The 23,351-nt window shown below is 37.1% G+C and overlaps 1 protein-coding gene across 1 annotated transcript in view; it reads right to left on the minus strand.

The window, feature by feature from the left end:
* PIWIL2 (piwi like RNA-mediated gene silencing 2) overlaps nt 1-23,351 on the minus strand; it is a 68,910-nt gene that overhangs the window by 10,742 nt on the left and 34,817 nt on the right. Inside the window, exons 15-20 of the mRNA XM_033133401.1 lie at nt 22,193-22,306; nt 20,836-21,024; nt 18,719-18,820; nt 18,029-18,145; nt 17,372-17,460; nt 15,932-16,037 (exon numbers count right to left, since the gene is read on the minus strand). Of these exons, the coding sequence (XP_032989292.1) occupies nt 15,932-16,037; nt 17,372-17,460; nt 18,029-18,145; nt 18,719-18,820; nt 20,836-21,024; nt 22,193-22,306 (717 nt within the window). The remainder of the gene's footprint in view (nt 1-15,931; nt 16,038-17,371; nt 17,461-18,028; nt 18,146-18,718; nt 18,821-20,835; nt 21,025-22,192; nt 22,307-23,351) is intronic.

Consider the following 23,351-nt stretch of genomic DNA (forward strand, 5'->3'; position numbering starts at 1 on the left):
ACCAGAACTGAGTTCAATCTTCTTAAAGCCCAGGCCAAATAACAGATGAACTTTCAACATCTGGTGATTACTCATCATGAGGGATAAAGCTAAGTCAAAAATATAGTTTGGTTTTGATTTTCACATTCCAGTGGAAGGAAACACTAGTACTCAGGCTCACATGTTAGGTTTTAGTGGCTCATGAGACATCCAAGTGGAGAGGCCAAGCAGGCAGCTGGAGATGTGGCCTAGGAGCTGAGATGAAGGGTATGGACTAGAGCGGTGGTTCCCAATATGTGCGCTGGGGTTCCATCCTTCCCCCCCAGGAGTCTCTGAGACACACAAGGTCAACACTACTTTTATAATACTACTACTACATTATTTGCCGTGTTCACTCTTATTCTCTCACAAATGTACAGTAAAATTTTCCAGAGTGTAAATGTGTGACATCGCCACAGACTAAATGTAGAATATTTACTTGTGTTTTGCTAACCCAAACATTAAAGCCAGCTACAAAAATATAAAACAATGGTACTCTTCGCACTAAACATTTTGGAAGTATTCATCTTTAATTAAAAATGTTATTTATGTTATTAACATGTACTGAGTTTGTTATTTTTCTTACTTTTTTATTGAGGTATCATTGACATTATATTAGTTTCAGGTGTACAACATAATCCATTCAATATTTGTGTATGTTGTGAAATGATCACAATGTGTCACACCACAGTGTTACAATTTTTCTGTGATGAAAACTTTTAACATCTACTCTCTTAGCAACTTTCAAATATGCAATGCAGTATTAACCATAGTTGCCATCTTCACATTACATCCTTATGACTTATTTTATAATTGGAAGTTTGTTCCTTTTGAACCCCTTCACCCATTTCGCCCATCTCTGCATCGCTGGCCTCTGGAAACCAACCACCAATCTGTTCTCTGTATCTATGAGCTTGGTTTTTTGTGTTTTTTGTTTTGTTTTGTTTTATTGGGGAAGGGGAACAGGACTTTATTGGGGAACAGTGTGTACTTCCAGGCCTTTTTTCCAAGTCAAGTTGTCCTTTCAATCTTAGTTGTGGGGGGTGCCGTTCAACTTCAAGTTGTTGTCCTTTCAGTCTTAGTTGTGGAGGGCACAGCTCAGCTCCAGGTCCAGTTGCCGTTGCTAGTTGCAGGGGGCACAGCCCACCATCCCTTGTGGGAGTCAAACCAGCAACCTTGTGGTTGAGAGGCCGCGCTCCAACCAACTGAGACATTCGGGAGGCAGCTCAACTCAAAGTGCTGCGTTCAATCTTAGTTGCAAGGTGCGCTGCCCACCATCCCTTGCGGGACTCGAGGAGTTGAACCAGCAACCTTGTGGTTGAGCGCCCACTGGCTCATGTGGGAATCGAACCAGCAGCCTTCGGAGTTAGGAGCATGGAGCTCTAACCGCCTGGGCCACCGGGCCGCCCGGATTTTTGTTTTTTAGATTCCACATATGTAAGAAAGATCACACAGTATTTGTCTTTGTCTGACTAATTTCACTTATATAATGCCCTCAAGTTCCATCCATGTTATCGCAAATGGCAAGATCTCAGTCTTTTTTATGCCTGAGTTAACATTCCAGTGAGAGAGAGATGTGTGTGTGTGTGTGTGTGTGTGTGTGTGTGTGTGTGTACGCGCATATGCGTATACATATACATATACTGTGTTTCCCCAAAAATAAGACGTAGCCAGATAAGAAGCTCTGTGTCTTTTGGAGCAAAAATTAATATAAGACCAGGTTATATTATAGTAAAATAAGACCGGGTCTCATATTAATTTTTGCTCCAAAAGACACATTAGAGCTGACTGTCCCGCTAGGTCTTATTTTTGGGGAAACACGGTATATACAGAGGGTGTATACATATTTTAAGAAAGGAAAAAACTATTAAACTGGTAATACTCAATATATAGTGATAATAAAAGATGACTACAAGTCATGTGTATACATTTTTTTTTTGGCACCCCTGGTATATACACACACACACCTACCACATTTTCTTTATTCATTTATCCATCAATGGACACATAGGTCATTTCCATATCTTGGTTACTGTAAATAATGCTGCAATGGACAGGGAGTTACATGTATCTTTTCAAGTTAGTATTTTCATTTTCTTTGGATAAATACCCAAAAGTGGAAGTGCTCAATCACTTGGGGGTTCTATTTTTTTATTTCTTGAGGAAACTTCATACTGTTTTCCATAGTGGCTGCATCAATTTATGTTCCCACCAACAAGTGCACAAGGGTTCCCTTTTCTCAACATCTTCACCAACACTTATTTCCTGTCTTATTGTTACTTGTAAGTACATTTAAAAACCATTAAAATTTTAACTTCTGATATATTATTGATATATATCATATAAACAAAAACTCAAATAATATTAAAGAATGCGAAGTGTTCCTTAGACCAAAAATTATAAGAACTGCTGGACTTGATATAAATCTAAACAGAGGTATTTTAAAAAGCCATAGATTAGATAAGCTTCAGCTGCCTACAAGGCTTCAGGTGGTGCACCAAGAATTCTGAGAAACCCTGCAACTGAGGACGACCGGAAAAGCCAGCAAAATATAAAAGCATCTAGCTAAAAGCTTTAGATTTGGGCAGCATCAGAGGAATAGGGGGCCCAGGAAAATACTCGGAAGCCCGGCTTTTGAATCTCTTTTCCCCCGGCAGCATTTTTAGATTTTGCTGATTCCACAAAGGTACCTAAAAGGCTAGGAGGGGTTCGGGGATGCTTTTCTTTTCTTTCTTTTTTTTTTTTTTGAGATCTAATTTGCTAAACCATGAAAGTTATTACCATCTTGGGGTTTAAAATTCAAAGGTTTTCCCCATTTATAGAATTTCGCAACTATCACTACCATCTAATTTTAGCACACATTCATCACTCCAAAGGCAATCTCATACCCATTAACAGTCACTTCCTATTGCCTCCACCTCAAACTCCTGGAACATATTAATGTTATTTTCTCCTCCTTTGGATTGGCTATTCTGGACAAACAGAATCATATGTGGTCTTCTGTGACTAAATAATTTCACTTAGTATTTTCACAGTTCATCTATATTGTATCATGTATCAGTCCTTCGTTCCTTTGTGTTGTCAAATAATATTCCATTGCAGGCTATATCACATTTTGTTTGTCCAGTTATCAGTGCACCAACATTTGGATTTTTCTATTTTGGGCAATTCTAAATAATACTGGTATGAACATGTGTGCGAAAGTTTTCGTGTGGACACGTGTTTTCAATTCTTTTGGGTATAGACTTAGGAGTAGAATGGCTGAGTCATATGTTAACTCCATGTTTAACATCCTGAGGAACTGCCAGACTGTTTTCCAAAGTAACCCCACCCTTTTCCAATCCATCAGCAATGTATAAGGGTTCCAATTTCTCCACATCCTTGACAACACTTTCATTATGTTCTTTTAAAAAAAAAAAAAGATTTTTTTTAATTAGGGAAGGGGAACAGTGTGTATTTCCAGGGCTTTATTGGGGTTTTTCCCAGGACCCATCAGCTCCAAGTCATTATCCTTCAATCTAGTTGTGGAGGGCGCAACTCAGCTCCAAATCTAGTCACCGTTTTCAATCTTAGTTGCAGGGGGTGCAGCCCACCATCCCACGTGGGAGTTGAACCGGCAACCTTGTTGTTAAGAGAACACGCTCTAACCAACTGAGCCATCCGGCCGCCCCTATTATCTTTTTAATTTTAGCCATCTTTGTGTGTGTGAAGTGGTTATCTTATTGTGTGTATGTTTTAGAGACTTTATGTTTTAGATCAGTTTTAAGCTTACAAAAAAACTGAGACAGTACAGAGTCCCCACCAACCTACACACATAGTTTTCCCTATTCTTACCATATTACATTGGTGTTACATTATTAAAGTTGATGGACACATTATTAACTTAAGTCCATAGTTTATATTAGGGTTCACTCTTTGTGTTGTACATTCTATGAGCTTTGACAAATGCATAATGACAGGTATCTACCATTACAGTATCATACACAATAGATTTACAGCCTTAAAAATCCTGTGCTCCATCTATGAGTATTTATCCTTCTCTTCCTCACCCCCTCCAAACCCTGGCAACCACTGATGTTTTTACTGTGTGTATAGTTTTGCCTTTTCCATAATGTCATATAGTTGGAATCATAGTATATAGCTGTTTCAGATTGGCTTCTTCTACTTATTAACATGCATTTAAGGTTCCTCCATGTCTTTTCATGACTTGATAGCTCATTTCTTTTTAGCACTGAATAAAATTCCATTGTCTGGATGTATCAGTTTATTTTTCCCTTCACCTACTGAAGGACGTCTTGGTTGTCCCCAGGTTTTGGCAACTATGGATAAAGCCACTATATACATTTTTGTGCATGTTTTTGTATGAACATGTTTTTAACTCCTTTGGGTAAATATTAAGGAGTGCAACTGCTGGATCTTATGGCAAGAGTATATTTAGTTTTGTAAGAAACTGCCAAACTGTTCGAACAGTGACTGTACTATTTTGCATTCCCACCAGCAATGAGTGCGAGTTCCTGCTGTTCCACATCCTCACCAACATTTGGTGTTGTCAGTGTTTGGATTTTGGCCATTCTAACAGGTATGTAGTGGTTATCTCATTATTGTTTTAATTTGAAACACCCTAATGTTATATTTGGTACCTTTTCATATGCTTATTTGTGATCTGTATATTTTCTTTAGGGGATGTCTGTTCAAGTCTTTTCCCCATCTTTTAATCAGATTGCTCGTTTTCTTAAGTTTTAAGAGTTCTTTGTATATTTTGGATGACAGTCCTTTATCAGATATGTTTTGTAAATATTTTCTCCCACTCTGTAGCTTCTTTTCATTCTTAGTGTCTTTCACAGAGCAGAAGTGTTTAATTAAATCCAGTTTACCAATTCTTTCTGTCATAGATAACGCTTTTTTGTATCTAAAAAGTCATCAACAAACCCAAGGTCACCTAGATTTTCTCCTATGCTATCTTCTAGAAGTTTTATAGTTTTGCATTTAAATTTAAGTTTGCAATACATTTCCAGTCAATTTTTTGAAAGGTCTGTGTATAGATTCTTTTTTTTTTTGCATGTATTATGTCCACTTATTCCAACACCGTTTGTTAAGAGACTATCTTTTTTCCACTAAAGTGCCTATGCTCCTTTATCAATCACTAAACTCGGTTTTGTATACATCTATTTCTGGAATCTCTAATATGTTGCACTGACATGTCTATTCTTTTGCCAATACCACCCCATCTGGATTACTGTAGCTTTATAGAAACTTTAAATTGAGTAACACCAGTTCCCTGACTTTGTTCTTCTTCAGTAGTGTGTTTTTTGCCTGTGCATTTAAACTTTACAGTTTGTAAATATCCACAAAATAACTTCCTTCCTTGCCTCTTCTAGCTTCCGGTGGTTACTGACAATCCTTGGTGTTTCTTGGCTTGTAGACGCATCACTCCAATCAATGCCTGCACTTTCACAGAACTTTCTCTCCCGTGTGTCAGTGTCTCTGCTTCTTCACATGGCCTTCACCCTATGACTGACTAAATCTCCCTCTTCTTGTAAGAACAGCAGTCATTGGATTAGGGCCGACCCTAATACTCTCACCTCATCTTAACTCGATTGCATCTACAGAAGCCCTATTTCCAAGTAAGGTCACATTTACAGGTGGACATGAATTTGGAGGGCAAGTGTTCACCTCAGTACAGTCATAGTGTATAATTTTTTATATGCATTATTAAATTTTCTTTGCATTTTTTTGGAAGAATTTTTGCATCTATGTTCATGAGAAATATTGGTCTATACCCTTCTTTAGTGTAATGACTTTATTTTATTTTGTTTTGGTGTTAAGTGGCAGGTATCTCGTGATTTTTCCATTTCCCTAATATCTAATGATATTAAGCTCTTTTGATGTGCTTTTCTTGTCTATTTGTATAAGCTCTTTGGAGAAATGTCTATTCAAATGTTTGCCCATATTAAAAATGGGTTATCTCTTTGTTGAGTTGTTAAAGAGTTCTTTTTATATTCTGGAAATTAGATCAGATATATTAGATGAATGATTTGTCCCATTCCATCGGCTGTCTTTTCACTTTCTTGATAAGTGCCCTTTGAAGCACAAAAGATTTTAATTTTGATGAAGTCCAATTTATTTGTTTTACTTGCTTTTTCTTTCGGTGTCATTTATATCTAATAAACTGCTGTCTAATACATGGTTACAAATATTTACAACATCTTATCATCTAGAATTTTAGTTTTAGTTCCTACATTTATTTAGGTCTCTCATCCATTTGGAGTTAATTTATGTTGTGGGAAGCAAAGATCCAAATTTATTCTTTTGCATGTGAATATACAGTAGTTCCTGCACCATTTCTTGAAAAGACTATTCTTTCGACTCCTGAATGTCACCCTTGTAGAAAAACAATTTACCACAGGCACACAGGTTTATTTTTGGACTCTCAATTCTACTCCACTGATCTCTAAGTCTACCTCTATGTCAGTACTGGGCTGTCTTGCTAATCTGGCTTTGTAGTAAGTTTTGAATTCAGAAAGTCTGAGTCCTTTAACTTTGTTCTTCTTTTTCAAAATTGTTTTTGCCTATTTTGGACTTTTTTGTATTTCCATATATATTTAAAAATCAACTTGTCCATACCTGTAAAAAAAAGAATGTTACTTTCGATAATGGATTTTACTGAATCTGTAGATTAATTTTGGGGAGTACTGCCATCTTAACCATATTAAGTGTTCTAATCCATGAACATGGGATATCTTTCATTTAGATCTTCATTTCTTTCAACAATAGTTTGCAGTTTTCAGTAATGTCTTGCACTTCTTTTGTTAATTTTTTCCTACACATTTTATTCTTTAATGCTCTTGTGAATGAAATTGTTTTAATTTCACTTTTGGATCATTGCTAGTATACAGAAATACAACTGATTACTGTATATTAATCTTGTATCCTCAATCTTGCTAAACTTGCTTATTAGCGTGCATGCGCGCACGTGTGTGTATTTTTTAGGGTTTTCTATATATAATGTCATCTAGAAACAAATTTTACTTCTTCATTTCCAGTATGGATGCCTTCTGCAACTTTCTGGTTGATATTTTTATTTAGCTTTAGTATCAGGGTAGTATTGGTCTCAGAGTACGAATTGATAAGTGTTCCCTCCTTTCTTATTTTTGGGAAGAGTTTGTGAAAGATTGGTGTTAATTATCCCTTAAATGTTTGGTATAAGTTTCAGTAGTTTGTGTCTTTCTTGGAGTTTGTCCATTTCATTTAGGTAATCTAATTTCTTGACATGTAGCTGTTCATAGTACTTTCTTATAATGCTTTTTTTATTTCTGTAGTATGAGTAGTGATGTCTCCTTGTTCAGTCCTTATTTTAGTAATCAAATTTTTCTGTTTGTAGTAATCTAGTTAAAAGTTTTATCAATTTTGTTAATCTTTTCAAGTCAGCAACTTCTGGTTTCACTGGTTTTTCTCTATTTTTCAATTCTCCATTTCATTTATTTATGCTCTATTATTTCCCTTCTCCTTGCTTTGAGTTTAGTTTGCTCTTCTTTTTCTAGCTTCTCAAGGTGGAAGTTTGGTTGCTTTAAGATCTTTTTTTAAAAAAGAATATAGGTGTTAACAAGTATAAATTTTTCTCTAAGCATTGCTTTACCTACATCCAAAGGTTGTGGTATGTTGTGTCTTTGTCTTTATCTATTTCAAAATAGTTTATTTCCCTTTTGATTTCTTCTTTGACCCCTTGATTATTTAGGAGTATTGTTTAATTTCCATACATCTGTGAATTTCCTAAATTTTCCTCTTATTAATTTCTAATTTCATTCCATTGTGGTTTGAGAACATATTTTGTATGACTTTAATTATTCTAAATTTACTGAGTTGTTTTATAGCCTGACACATGGTGTATCATTGAGAATGTGCCATGTACACTTAAGAAGAATATATAGCCTGTTGTTGGGTGGGGTGTTCTATAGATGTTAGGTTTAGTTGGATCATAGTGTTGTTCAAGTCTTCTATTTCTTTGTTGATCTTATTTCTACTTGTTCTATCCATTATTGAAAATGAAATTTTGAAATCTCCAACTATTATTGTTGAATTGTCTATTTCATCTTTCAGTATGTTATTTTGTGTTTTATGTATTTTTGGGTCTGTGTTGTTAGGTTCATATATGTCTCCAGTATGTTTTCCTTGTAAATAAACCCTCTTGCCATTATATAATGTCCTTCCTTGTCTTTAGTAATGATTATCTGAAAGTCTACTTTGTCTGATCTTAGTATAGCCACTCTACCTCTCTTTTGTTTACTATTTGCCTGGTCTATTTTGTTCCATCCTTTTACTTTCAATTTACTATCTTTGAAACTAAAATGTGTCTCTTGTAGAAAGTACATCTGTATATTTTTTAATCCTTTCTTCTAATCTCTATCTTTTGAACAGAATGCTTAGTCCATTTATACTTAATGTAATTACAGATTGGGTAAGATTTACACCTGCCATTTTACTATTTGTTTTCCACATGTCTTACATCTTTTTTATCCCTCTATTCCTCCATGACAGCCTTATTTTCTATTAAATAGACATTGCCTAGTTACCATTTTAATTCCTTTGTTATGAATTGTTTTCTTAGTGTTTCCCTTGGGGATTACAATTAACATATTAACTTACAACAATCTCATTCAGTGAATACAAAATGAATTTCAGTAATATTAAAACCTTTGCTCCTACTGGCTCTATTCCCTCCCCTCTTTTACTGTCATTCAGATTACATCATTATACATTGTATGCACTTATACTCAGATTTGTATTTACAGCTTTATGCATTTGTTTCTGAAATCACACAGAAACAAATTTTTGCTCTCTTTTATATTTATCTATATAATTACCTTTTCCTGTGAAATTTAATTCATGTAGACAAGAGTTACTATCTAGTGTCATTGCATTTCTGCATGAAGGACTCCCTTTCATATTTCTTGTAGGATATGTCTGCTTATGACAAATTCTCCCAATTTTTGTTTATCTGAGAATATCTTAATTTCTCTTTTAAAAAAAATTGAAATATAAATCACATACCATAAAATTCACTTTAAAATCTGCAATTGAGGTTTTTAGTATATTCACAAAATTATGTGCCTATCAACATGATCTAATTCTATAATATTTTCATAATCCCTGAAAGAACCCTGTACCCATTAGTAGTAACTCCCTATTCTTGCCCACATCCTCATTCTCTGCAAACCAGTAATCAATCTCTTTTCTGTTTCAATGGATTTGCCTATTCTGGACATTTCACAGAAATGAAACAATGTAAAATGTGGCTGTTTATGTCTTTTTATTTCATCATTTTGAATATGGCATCCCAGTGCCTTCTGGCTTCTATGATTTCTAGTAAGAGATCAGCTTTTATTTTTTTTTGTTTAGGAGGGCACACCTCAAAGTGGCCCATGCGGGGATCGAACCGGCAACCTTGTTATTAGTAGCAATGCGCTCTAACTAACTGAGCTAACCAGCCACCCTCTTATTCTTATTGAGGATGCCCAGAACACAATGAATGGCTTTCTCTTGGTGCTTTTAAGATGTCCTCTTGGTCTTTTAGCAATTTTACTGTGATACGTCTAGGTGAGGATATCTTTAAGTTTTCCTATTTAGTGTCCATTGGGTTTCTTGGACGAGTTGGTTACTGTTTTTCATCAAATTTGGGAATTTTAGGCTATTATCCCTTTCAGTATTCTTTCTTCCCCATTCTCTCTCTTTACTCCCCTTCTGGGAATCACATTAGTTTATGTTGGTATGGTTGATGGTGTCCCACAGATCTCTGAGTTTCTGCTCATTTTTCTCCATTCTTTTTTCTTTCTTTTCTTTATACTGGATAATCTCAACTGACCTGTCTCCAAGTTCAACGGTTATTTCTTCTGCCTAATCAAATCTAATGTTAAGCCCCTCTACTGGACTTTTATTATATTTTACAACTCCAGGCATTTCTATGTGGTTATTTAAAATTATTTTTACTATTTCCTCTTCCTCATCTTGAAAATTGTATACTTTTATTTTTCTTTTACTGGCTATCTTAGAAATTACAACATAGATAGATCTTTAGCATATCAAAGTGTAATAAAAATTAGTACTTTCACCTTTTCCTCAACAATTCCAGGAACTAAAAGCATTGGAATTTCATTTACTTCCTCCTGATACATGTGCTAGTGTTGTCATTAATTTGAAAGTTATACAAACACAGGTGACTATATATCCACTCTAGACATTACATTATTTTAAATGGTATGTATTAATTTAAACTTAACCACCACATTTGACACTTTTATTCCTGTTTACTCTGTTAACCATTTCTAAGCTACTCTCTGGGATAATTTCTCTTCTAGGTGAAGAATGCTCTTTAGTATTTCCTTCAGTGCAAGTCTGCTGGTGAGAGTTTCTCAATTTTTTATTTACCATAGAATGTCTTCATATTAGCATATTAAAAGTTATTTTTAGGCTAGCCCGGTGGCTCAGGTGGTTGGAGCACCGTGCTCCTAACGCCAAGATCGCCGGTTCAGTTCCCACATGGGTCAGGGAGCTGCGCCCTCTATCGCTAAGATTGTGAACAACAACTCTCCCTGAGCTGGGCTGCCAGGTGAGCTGCTGTGGGCTGCTGCTGTGGGCTGCTGCTGTGTGCTGCCACAGACTGCTGTGTGCTGCCGTGGGCTACTGTGTGCCATCATGAGCGGCCGGTGGCCAGCGTGAGTGGCCAGCAGCCATCATGAGCTGCTGTGTGCTGCTGTGGACTACCGTGTGCTGCCATGAGTGGCCAGTGGCCAGCGTGAGCGGCCGGCAGCCAGCGAGAGCTGCCATGAGCTGCTGTGAGCAGCCAACAGACGATTGCCGACCGACTGCCTCAGCCAGGGGAGGGCAAGGCTCATAATACCAGCATCGGTCAGGGAGCTGTGTCCTACACAACTAGACTGAGAAACAACGGCTTGAACTGGAGTGTGGGGGGCACAGAAGAAAGGGGGGCAAAAAGTTATTTCTTATTATGCATACATTATATTTTAACTCATCTCCATGTCTATTGTCCTGTGATATTTTCTAACGTTTTGTATTTCAGTGCTTCAGTTTGACTTTCCTCATATCTATCTTTCAGCTGACTTATTACTTCCTCAATTTAGTCTAAACTACTGTTAACCATTTATATGCATGGATTTATGTTTCTACCAAATTTTTATGGTGAAGTCCTAACCCCTCGTACCTCTGAATGTGACTGTATTTAGAGATAGGGTCTGCAAAAAGGTTACTGTTTGCAAATGACGTAATTGGGATGGGCTCTAATCAAATATGACTGGTGTCTTTATAAGACATTAGGATACAGACACACACATATACCATATAGTGACGACCATATACCACAGAGAAGACAGTATCTACAGGACAAGGAGAGAGGCCTCAGGAGAATCCAACCCTGCTGGTACCTTGATATTAGATTTCTCATCCTCCATAACTGTGAACAAATACATTTTTATTGTTTGAACCACCCAGTCTGTAGTTTGTTGTTATGGTAGCCCTAGTAAGCTAATATACCTACCTATTAAGTATTTAATTTTGGTTAGCACAATTTTCAGTTCTAGAAATTACAATTTTTTGCTAAAATTCTTAATGTTATCTTTTATTTCTTTGAACGTATTATGTAGCTATTTTTAAACAATTTTCTGTATTTTACTTATTACAGTAGTTTTGCGTATACTTGAAAAATAACAGTACATATATAAAGACAGTATGTGCGTGTGTGTGTGTGTCTATATATATATATATATATATATATATATATATATATATTTATTTTTGTGTGTGGTAAATATATATTTAATCTCCCGACAAAGCTTAGTGCAGATTTGGGTTCTTAGGCTGTATTAGACCACTTTTTTTTTTTTACTGTCAGGTGTATAAAACAATGTAATAGTTAGACATTCACACCCCTACCAAAGTGGTAACGCCCTCCTCCAATCTACTACCCCTCTGACATCGTATATAGCTGTTTATGTAGCTACTTTTAAATGTGTCTGATTACTCAATTATCTGAGTCCTCTGTGGATCAGGATCAATTATCTGTTGTTTTTCTTGATTAACAGTTCTTCATTTTCTCTCCTGGTGTTATTAGTTATGATTTATGGATTGTTAGACATTGTAGAAACAATCTGATGCCTAGGATGATGGTAGCTTCCTTCAAAAGATTCATATTTGCTTCTGGCAAGTGGGCAGTGAAACCAGCAGTCAGAGTTCACCTAAATCCATGTTCAGGGACTATAATGGTTTAGCTTTGGTCTACCTATAGTTCTTCTTTACTTACAGTTTTTAACCTTTAGATTCACACCAAAGGGTGTGGAATGTACTCAGAACAACCAGTAATTCTGGCCTCCAGTTTTTCATCTCTAAAGACTTTCAAAGAGCTGCAAAGCTTTTCAACCTTTTCTCTGCCTCTTTCAGAATTAGTATTATGTCCCTAGGGTCTGTCTGTCCTTTTGGATCCTGGCTTTCTTATTCTTTTTTGCTTTATTAACTCTTTAATTAAACTGAAGTAGATTTTATACACACACACACACACACACACAATGCATGTATATGTATGTAGGCATGTATGTGTATGTGTGTATATATATATCTATACCCAAATCCATACACATGCACACATACATGTGTACACATACATGTGTATCATACGTGTGTATGTATAATATACACACACACACAAAGAAAGAGGAAAGAATAAAACTAAATAGGAACAAAATTTTTTATACTACTGAAATTAATTTGGTATTAATCTGAGATTGTTGTAAATTAACACGCAGAAAAAGCATATGATAAAATCCAACACACATTCAATATAAAAACACTGAGCAAATCAGGAATAGAAGGAAACTTACTTAACATGATAAAGGGTGTTTATGGAAAACCCACAGTTACCATCATACCCAATGGTGAAAGACTTAAAACTATCTCCTTAAGATCAGGAAAAAGACAATGATGCTTGTTTTCACCACTATTATTCAACATTTTACTGGAAATTCCAGCCAGAGCAAATAGCAAGAAAAATAAATAAAAGGCACCTAAACTGGTAATAAAGAAGTACAACTATCTCTATTTGCAGATGATATGGTTCTATTTATAGAAAATCCCAAAGAATTTAAAAAAAAAAAACCCTAAAGCTAATAAAACAAATTCAGAAAAGTTGCAGGGTTAAAGGTTAATACACAAACTGGTTATATTTCTATATACTAGCAATGAACAATCCAAAAATGAAATTAAGAAAACACTCCCATTTACAATAGAATCCAGAAGAATAAAATACCTACAAATGAATCTAATCAAGGAGGCAAAATACTTTACATGGAAACTACGAAACTAAAACTGCTGAAAGAAGTTAAAGACTTCAATAAATGGAAAGACATCCTGTGCTCATACATTTCAAGACTGAATATTATTAAGATGGCAATAGTGGTACCTTGGTTTGCAAACATCTCTGTTGACGAAAATTTCAATTTATGAACACCGTAAATTTTATGGATCTATGGTATCATTAGATAGTAAAATTCATGCTACATTTGCAGTTTTAGGGGTTGATTTTAAAGGTCTGGAATGGATTAATCCATTTTGCTTTACTTTCTATGGGGAAACCACGCCTCGGTTTTCAAACGTTTCAGAACTCGAATGGTCTTCAGGAATGGATTATGTTCGAAAACCGAGGTATCACTGTACTTGTAAAATGATCTACAAATTCAATGCAATCCCTATCAAAATTTCAATGGCATTTTTTGCAGAAATGAAAATGCCTATCCTCTAATTGGCAAATTCTAAAGGGCCCTAACATTAAGAAGAAAAAAAAAACTAGAAGACTCACACTTCCCAATTTCAAAACGAACTAAAAAGAAACAGTAATCTAGACAGTGTTGTACTGATATAAGGATGGACAAGTAGACCAAGGAAATAGAATTTAAGAGTTCAGAAACAAACCCAAACATCTATGTTCAACTGATTGAACCCCTACATCACTCTGTATACAAAATGTAACTCAAAATTGATCAATGATCTATATATGAGCGAAATCTATAAAACTGTTAGAAGAAAACATAGGGGTAAATTTTTATGGCTTCAGACTTGGCAATAGATTCTTAAATTTGACACCAAAAGCACAAACAAAAAAAAAATACATAAATTGATCTTTATAAAAATTTTAAAGTTTGTGCATCAACTGACATTACCAAGAAAGTGAAAACACCCTACAGAATGGGAGAAAATATTTATAAATTATATACCAGACAAGAATATGTATTTTAAAAAACAAAACAAAAAAATCCTCTTACAACTCAACAAAAAGACAAATAGCTCAATTTAAAAATTAAATAAAGACCTGAAAGGACATTTCCAAGACGGGGTGAGTGGCACAATTCAACCCATAACAATCACTAAGCAAGAAACTGTAACTATGTAACTGTATGAGTATTTTTAAAACCTGTATGTTCCAGTTTCTAAGGACCTGATGGGTTGGGTTGTGCTTTCACCCTCTAGCAAAACAGGTTCACTGGCTCCTCCAAATGTTAAGCATATTCATAATGATACTACTCAACAAATAGAATGCAGTGGAAGTGATACTACGTGACTTTCCAGGCTAAAGTACAAAAGGTGCCCAGACCTGCACCTGGCTCTCTGTCTTGGAACTCTCATGGTTTGAACCTAGCCACCATGTTGTGAGGAAGCCCAAATTAGCTCATGAGGAAAGACCACATGAAGAGGCCCACCTGGAGAGGAACTGGAGTCCACTGTGTCCTGTCCAACTGCCTGATGGTGAACACTACAAATGCTCACTGCATGTCACTAAGTTTTAGAGTAATTTGTTACAGTCATCTATAACCAAACAGTGCTCAAAGTAATTTACAACCCAAGGGAGAGATAGAGAGACAAGTAACTAACATAAGGCAGGATGTGCTAGTCACCACACTAAATAAAAACAAAGGGCCTTGGGAGAGGAACATAAAGCCGTAAGTCTGGCTAAGAGCTGGAGCAGTCGAGGGCAATGGGAAAGGCTTCACAGGAGTAATTTTTGAGCGTGGGCCTAAAAGATAGAAATTTGAAGGAAAACAATCACAGCAACAATAAGCAAAAGCAAGGTGTGGTAGAACTTGGTAGGACATGTCTTATGGACATGTTACTAGAGACAAAAATTCAACTTTTCCATATAATCTCTAATAGTATCAAACAGTATCAAACTATTTGAAGGACACCAGTAATAAACATTAATAAAAAAACAAGGTCGAGTTCTAGAGACTGACTTTAATCATATGAAATTGTTCAATTTCTTGCTGGTTAATCTCTATGCAAAGGGCTAACTCTGACCCTAAGAAATGAAAGCTACTTATCAGTGCTTCCTTTGATGTACTGGCCAAGGCAAAAACCAGTATTTTGCTTCTTCATTGTTCCAGACCCAATATCAGCTTAATGACAGCAATTCTCCATGGGTTAGCATTCCTTTAAATTCTAGAGGTAATTTACAGGGAGTCATTTGTCTTGAATCAAAATGAAAAGAGGTACCGCCTAATGAGGCCATAAAGCTGAGTAAATTCATAAACTGCTTTAATTGCTGAAATTTACCCCCAGCTTCCCTGATAAGGGCACAAAGACTAGGTCTACAGGCATCAGGCTGACAACCTAGGGTATAATCATTACCCACCAAACCAAATTAAAGCATTACAGCTTTTACCTCTTTAAGCTACTCAGTACAGGCAGCAGCCTGAAAGCAGTCCATTAAGATGCCTGCTCAGCAATGACTAACTCTTCAGTCTGTTCAGGAGACTCACCTTCAAAGTGGGAGCCCTCCACTAAGTCAAACTTCCTCTTAAAACACTCAGGTAGGCAGTCCTTCAAAACCCCAAAACTTTAGAATTCCTGTTCTCCTCACCTCATAAAACTTTTTTAAGGAGCCCACTAGGCACAGCTTCAGGCTATCCACAATCTCCTGATGAGGCATCTGGAATACCACTCGTGAATACCATTTTGTGAGGGTGCTGAGGCGGAGGCAGTAGGGGTGGGGGGGGAGAGAGAGAGAGAGAGATGAACACACACTCATAGAGGAAGGCCCACAGTGTGAATGTCAGGCTTTTCTATACAATCCAACAACAAGTAGGAAATGCATTTACATTACATGTAAAAATACATGGTGATGAGGGGAAAGATACACCTGGGGTGCCAAAAAAATGTATACAAGTGGACCCTTCAGTCAACGTTGCTCAAGCAGGAGTAATCAGAAGTGTCTGGACGCTGACAGTAACCACTTTGAGCACCTCTTGTAATTGCAGAAGTCAAACGTGACTTGTATTCAGCTTTTGTTATCGGTATATATTATTACAATTTTAATAGTTTTTTTCCTTTCCTAAAATGGGCATACAATTTTTGGGGGCACCTTCAGTATATAAGCCACATATGGAATGTAAAAATATAGGCATAAGTGTCGATACTTGCTACAAAATAGCTTCCAATTGAAAAAACTGAACAACCTAGATAGCCACCACTAGAGGACAAGTTAAATAAATACGGTAGTGCTGTGGCATACAATAAACTCCATTCAGCAGTTACAAAGAACTGGTTGAGATTTACTTGCATTGATATGGGAAGAATGTCCAAAACATACAGTTTAAGTACATGAATCAAGCTGAGGCACAGTATACATAGTACTATGTCATTTGCATATACACAGATACAGCACGTGTTTGTGTTAATATTTGCATAAAAGAGAATCTGAAAGTATATATACAGTGGTACCTCGGTTTTCGAACGTAATCCATTCCGGGAAACCGTTCAGGTTCTGAAACGTTCAAAAACAGCCGACAACTAGGCCTCAGGATCTTGCACTCAGCGGAAGCCATGTGACATATTCGATTTCCGAGGTGTGCTCGAAAACTGAAGCATTTACTTCTGGTTTACGGCATTTGTAAACCAAAATGTTTGTCAACTGAGATGTTCAAAAACCGAGGTACCACCGTACATCAAACCTTAGACGGTGGTTAACAGAAGATGGACCAGGAGAAACTCAAAACAAAAAATCCTTCATTTCTGGGGAAAAGAAACACCACTGACAAGACACAGTTCTCATTCCGAAGAAGACGACACTGAAGTTGGGGAACAAACTTACATATGTGACAAGTTTGGCAAACAGACTGCAGAAACTAATATCACGGGAATATAGAACAGGAAGGAGCTGAGTATACTTTTATGGGTTAGGTAAAAGTTAAGCACATTTTTACTGTAATATGGAATACTAAAAAAATATTTGCTGCATTTATAATAAGATTAAGCATCAAAAGGAGGTAACCAAATAAAATGGCACTAGAGGAGTACTTACAGGTTGATGCTTGCCACGAAGCCGACCACGGAGCGCATGCCTCTGCCGGGGTCGTGGTAAACGTCCATCCCAATCACCATTAACCGTTTCTGCATTAGAAAACAAACAAACAAAAAATGAATGAAAAACCCCAAGTGGTCCACCACCCCATCTTTAATTATTACCTGAACCCCAAACCAACATCTGAAAGTAAGTTCTAGGAAAAAAAGAGAAAGATTACAATTAAGTTTAAACACTAGGCAAAGTCAGAGCTCTAGACCTGGGATCAGCAAACTTTTTCTGTAAAAGACTGAAGAGTAGTCTTACGACTTTGGGAGCCGCACGATCTCTGTAAGAACTATTCAATTCTGCCATTACGAAAGCAGCCACAGACAGTATGTACAGGACTATGGTATGTTTTAATAAAACTGCACTTAAGGACACGGAAAACTGAATTTCACATAATTTTCATCTGTCACAAAATATTACTTTTATTTAAGCTATTAAAAAATGTAAAAAACTATTCTTAGCATGTGGGCTATACAAAACAGGCAATGAACCATTTAGACGACTAAGCACTGAGAGTAGGGCTAACTCTATGAGGAAAATGAAGAAAATAGCCTGACAGGGTTCTCTGGAGAGCTGAACTGAATGAAGACATATCTCAGCATCACTCACCAGAGGAATATCCACTCCCCACAGTTCACCACCCAATTTACAGTTAATTTGAAGTAAAATTTTCTGAGCCACACTCCGAAGCCTGGTGGGCTGACCAATGGTTCGGACATTGATGACCTATAATGAAGGGACCAAACGGTATTGGGAAAGAGGACACTATTAACCTCTCAGACAATATAAACAATTCAAAGTATAATAAACACTACATTTGTTTTAAAAAACTCCAGTTAGCAATTAATATACTTTGCATTAATAGTTCTAATTCTACAGTTTCTAGAGACACACACACACACACACACACACACACACACCACAAACCAAAATCAATAAACGAACAAAAACCTCCAAAAATCTCATGCAGAGTAAAATTGTTTTTTAGCTTCCATAGAAAAAACAGCTTTCCCCTTTCAGAGTGAAGCCTATACTCTCAGAACCCAGTCATGTGAAACCACCTGGAGACTCACCCTCTGAACAAGCAGAAGTACTAATTTGGGAACACGAAGGCAACATTTATGAAGAGCGTCTGCTATTCTCCAGGTTACTCTAAGAGGAAGGTTTCGCCAGAAGGATCTACACATGCTGGCTTCTAATAGTTCCTTTAGTCTTTTAGAACACACATGTATCCTCCTTTTCCAAGCCTCGAGGTTGGCTAGAGTTTCCCTTTGTGCACCCTGCCCAGCTCCCACTCACCTGAGAGGGCACGGGAGCCTGCACACAGCACAGTTTTTTAATGGCCCCATAGAGATCGTCACGTGTGCCCATGATGATGCAAACAACCATCTGTATCTTTCCCTTAGGGAGATAAAGTATATATAAGTCAGGCTTTGGAACTCTCAGGGGACCCCAACAAGGTTCCAGGTGGGGGCAGTTTAAGAGTCTGCAAAACCACAGGACCTGTAAGGTAGAGAGGGGACTGAAAGAAAGAGGGTGGACATTCTAACACAGAAAAAGTTCCTTGACCATGAATGTTTGGCCCAGGGCTTCTCTGCATAGATATGTAATATGTTACCAGAAATTATCGAGAGCTGATTAACCTGATTTATTTATTAGACTTAAGATGCCTGGAAAAGGACCAGGTTTGAAAAATATACAAGGGTTACTTACTTACTGCTTGCTGCTTTCAATCAATTCCCTGTAATATTTTAGTAAACTAAGCACCTTACTACATTCCTACCACAGAACTTTAACTGAGGACACATGGAATGCAATACCACAGGAAAGGATTTAGGGCCAAATAGGAGAGAAAAGGATATGGCCAGCAGCATATCTCATATCTGCGCCCTCTTCACTGCTTTAGAGATCCAGTATTAAAAACAGAGGACCTCCAGAAGTCTGAATAAAGAAAAGTAGCACTCATGTGAAATAAAGCTGCCAATGCTTTATACCAGAAACAGCTATAAATGGTAAATCAATAGTATGCTCTTCCAAATCAAGATTAGTGTTAGATTAAGAGTTCTCAGAGGACGTTCCAGCAATCACATCAAAGAACTTCCAAAGTCACGTAGCCCACAGGCTGGACACTGGGAGTCTATGGGCTGGTTCTAGCCAACTGATATGGTTCTGCAGTCCCTACAATGATTTACAGGTTTATTATTATTTATTAACATTTAAACATAGGGAGGTGCACCCATCTGCAAATCCAGATTTTTGGCTTCTATTGAAAACAAATAAATTAAAAATCAATATGACAATACTAGGCTTTTATCTGCAGTCATGTGGTTTACTCTCTTTAGTTCACTCCACTCCCCTCCTGGCCCACTCCACTCATGTGTGTTACTCATCTGGCTCCTGTAGACATCTGAGTTTGTGACCCCTACCAAAGAGAGTAATAAAACAGAATGCTGTAAAGATTACAGACAGACAGCAAGACTAATGTGAGTTAAGTCTGGTAAACACTGTGAATGAAACTCACGTCCATGTCCATGCTGCATGAAAACTGTTGGCAGTACACTCTCATGAACAGAGCATGAGAAGTTGTGAAATGGGGGAGTTGGTGTCCTAAACTGGGTTGTTCTTTTGAAAGCAGAGCAGACTTTACCAATGACCAGGCCCAGGGGAGAGGCCATGGCAGAGTATGGTAAGCATGGGAAGTCAGGAGGAAATTACAGACAGACAGAGAACATGAGTGTGCTGCTGTGGATGGATACACCCAGAGCAGTGTGTCAAACAGAGAATGCTATGATGGCAAGATAATCTAATTCTAGTATTGATCACACAAGAACTGATCTTCTATTCAAGGACTAATTACTTCCAAAAACTTCCCTCTGCTTTTGGTTCCTCCTTAATCGTCTTCCTCTGTTTTCTTTACAGAGAGATAAGAACTACAGGCCTGAACTACTGAGTTGTGAGTACTATGAACAGCTCAGCTCCAGTGACCCTGATGGACTATCAGAACCTCATAGCTGATGGCCACCTGCCAACTTCATCACCATAGCAACTTGAATCTCAAGCCAGACCAGACTGACAGATCAGTACTGAATTGTGCAGGAGGGCACCTGGCCCAAGAAGGTGCTTTCTGGGCACGACATGTTCTATATAGATAACAAACTAAAGTTAAGTCAGCTATTCTCTCAGCCAGTTACGTGACAGACAGAACACTAGAGTGAGTGAGAATGCCAACAGAATGAGAGAAGCAAAATTAACCAAAGGGCATAAAGGGGATTTTCTTAGTTTAGTATTTCATGTGCACACGAGTAAGACACAGGTTTCTGAACATCATCAACAGTAGACTGATAATCAAGGTCATTTAAGATCAAGAATTCAAGTATATTAGAATAGACATCCTATAAATCTACTCCAATTATTACCTCAGCTCCCAGCATGGATTGAATGGTTCTGACATAGGTCTCCACTCGATCATCCTTTAGTTCAACCCAGGCCGGCGGGCTCATGTGCATCCCAATGGGGCCAGCTATCTTCTCTAACATGTTAACCAGTTCTCGGGCCTGGTCCATTGCTTTCTTTGGGTAAAACAGTGCCCAGAAATGCATGGGGACCTAGGAAAAACCACAAGCTATTTTTAGTACTTCCCACAACTTGAACACTACACACTCACACCCAGATGTTATTCTAGAGAATAAATTACTTTTCACTGTATCTACTTGAGTCTTGTCTGACCTACGTTCTATTACTAACACAGATGTGTGTGGTAAGTAAATTGAGGCGCAGAATACCAGACAGCAATAAAAATGGAAGGTCTACAACCATACATAACAATATGGGTAAAACTCACCAAATATAAGGTTAAAGAAATAAAGCCGAACATACATGAATCTATGCCTTTGGAGTCAGCATAGTGGCTATTCTTGGGGTGTGTCAGGGTGAGAGATAGGCAGTAACTAGGAGCACAGATGGGGTGCTTCTGGGGCGCTGGTAAAGTTCTGTTTCTTAACCCTTGGTATTGATTACACAGGTCTATTTAACTTGTGAAAATTCATGAAGTTATACACTTAAAAGTGTTCTTTTTCTTGAAATGTATTTCAAGAAAAAGTTTTAAAAACAGATGTGTACTTTATGTATGGCCATAAAGACCAGATGAATCAAAAACATTGAAAACTAATTTTAGGGCCAGCCCGGTGGCTCAGGTGGTTGGAGCACCGTGCTCCTAACGCCAAGGTTGCCAGTTCGATTCCCACATGGGCCAGTGAGCTGCACCCTCTACAGCTAAGATTGTGAACAACAACTCTCCCTGGAGCTGGGCTGCCGTGAGCAGCCGAACCAGTGTATGAGTTGGGAGGGGAGGCAGAAGAAAGGGGGGAAAAAAAAGAAAAAGAAAAATAATTATATACCATTTTGCTTTTTGGTGCCCTTAGTAGGAAACTGTTTTAATTTTGCCTTTCATGAATAAAAATACCTTTCAGAAACCCCAAGGGAAAAGAGAGGAGGGAAAAAGAAAGGAAGAAAAAAGGGAGAGTGGGTTGTAGGCTGACACTGTATGAATTACTGTCGCAATGTATTTTCCTTTCCTAAGTCCATGGTCAAGCAAAGGCTTACCTCTAGCAACTCACCACCTTGCTACATTTGAAGAACTGTTTAGTAGATAATTCAGGATGGGATTCAGTTGTAACTCTCTCTCAAAAAGAGGACACTAAATCATTCCTGCTTCCTAATTTCCACACATTTAGGAATACTGGTCCTCTTTTTACCACCTCAAAAATCACTTACAGTCAAGATGGAAGGGTCTCTGGTTACTTCCTTAACCCAGTTTAGTTCCTGAGATGTGACAAATGAAGTATTTCTTAAGTTAATTCTTTCCATTGGCAGAATACGTCCCTCAATCTAAAAAGAAAAGAAAGTATCTATGACATGAGCCATCTACAAACACTATTTAGAAAAACACTGATACTGTTCTCTTCAGGGTCTGGTCAGCTCCACTATATAAACTTATACCTGTTATAATTTCTGAGAATGGCAGGAAAATGAAACTGCTAGCGAGTCCACGTCAATGAAACCCTGGACATATACAGGTAACATTTTTATATACCCTGCTCTTTAATTATTGGAGCTTCCAACGTGGTCTTCCAAGAAAGGCATTAGAAAACACTGTCTCTTTAGAGCAGAGAACACATGTAAAACAACTATAATTTCAAGATGAACAGGAAAATAATCTTTAAACATACTTTAAGGGAAAAATTGAAAGTAAAAAATTAAAGGTAAAATTTCTTAATAAGGCTGAACATAAATTACTATTTTATTTTATACAAAGGAAAACCTGGAAGGAAAAGGCATAATCAAAGAACAAATTACAGTTAAGAATAACAAATCAACTAGATCTAAATATCCCCAAATAGGAAAGTAACTAGGTTGATGGTATGTCATTATGATTGGCTATTCTGCAATCATTAAAGTCACTTTCTAACTACATGTAATATAATCCTGTTTTTGCAAAAAATAAATACCAATGAATGGCATCAAACAATGAGTCCACACTCAGTAGTGATTATCTCTGGGGAAGTTTAATTATGGAGGATTTTTACTATGACCACTACTATTTGCTTTAAAAAAAAAAGTTACTTATTTTATCTATAATGAAAAAAATTGTAATGGTTTTCTTAATATGAAAGTCTCACACACTGAATAACAATACCCGTATTAGCAAGAGTGTAAGGAATCAGACTCATCTAATGCTTATGAAAGTAAAAAATCGTTGATCTTTTTTAGAGGGCAAATGATACTACACCGGGGTGCCAAAAAAATGTATACAAGTGGACACTTTTGTCAACATTACTCAAGCAGTAGTTGTAATCAGAAGGGTCTAAATGCTGATTGTAACCACTTTGAGCACCTCTTGTATTTGCAGAAGTCAAACATGACTTGTATTCAT

Source organism: Rhinolophus ferrumequinum, chromosome 18 (genome assembly GCF_004115265.2).
Source record: "Rhinolophus ferrumequinum isolate MPI-CBG mRhiFer1 chromosome 18, mRhiFer1_v1.p, whole genome shotgun sequence".
NCBI classification, from domain to species: Eukaryota; Metazoa; Chordata; class Mammalia; order Chiroptera; family Rhinolophidae; genus Rhinolophus; species Rhinolophus ferrumequinum.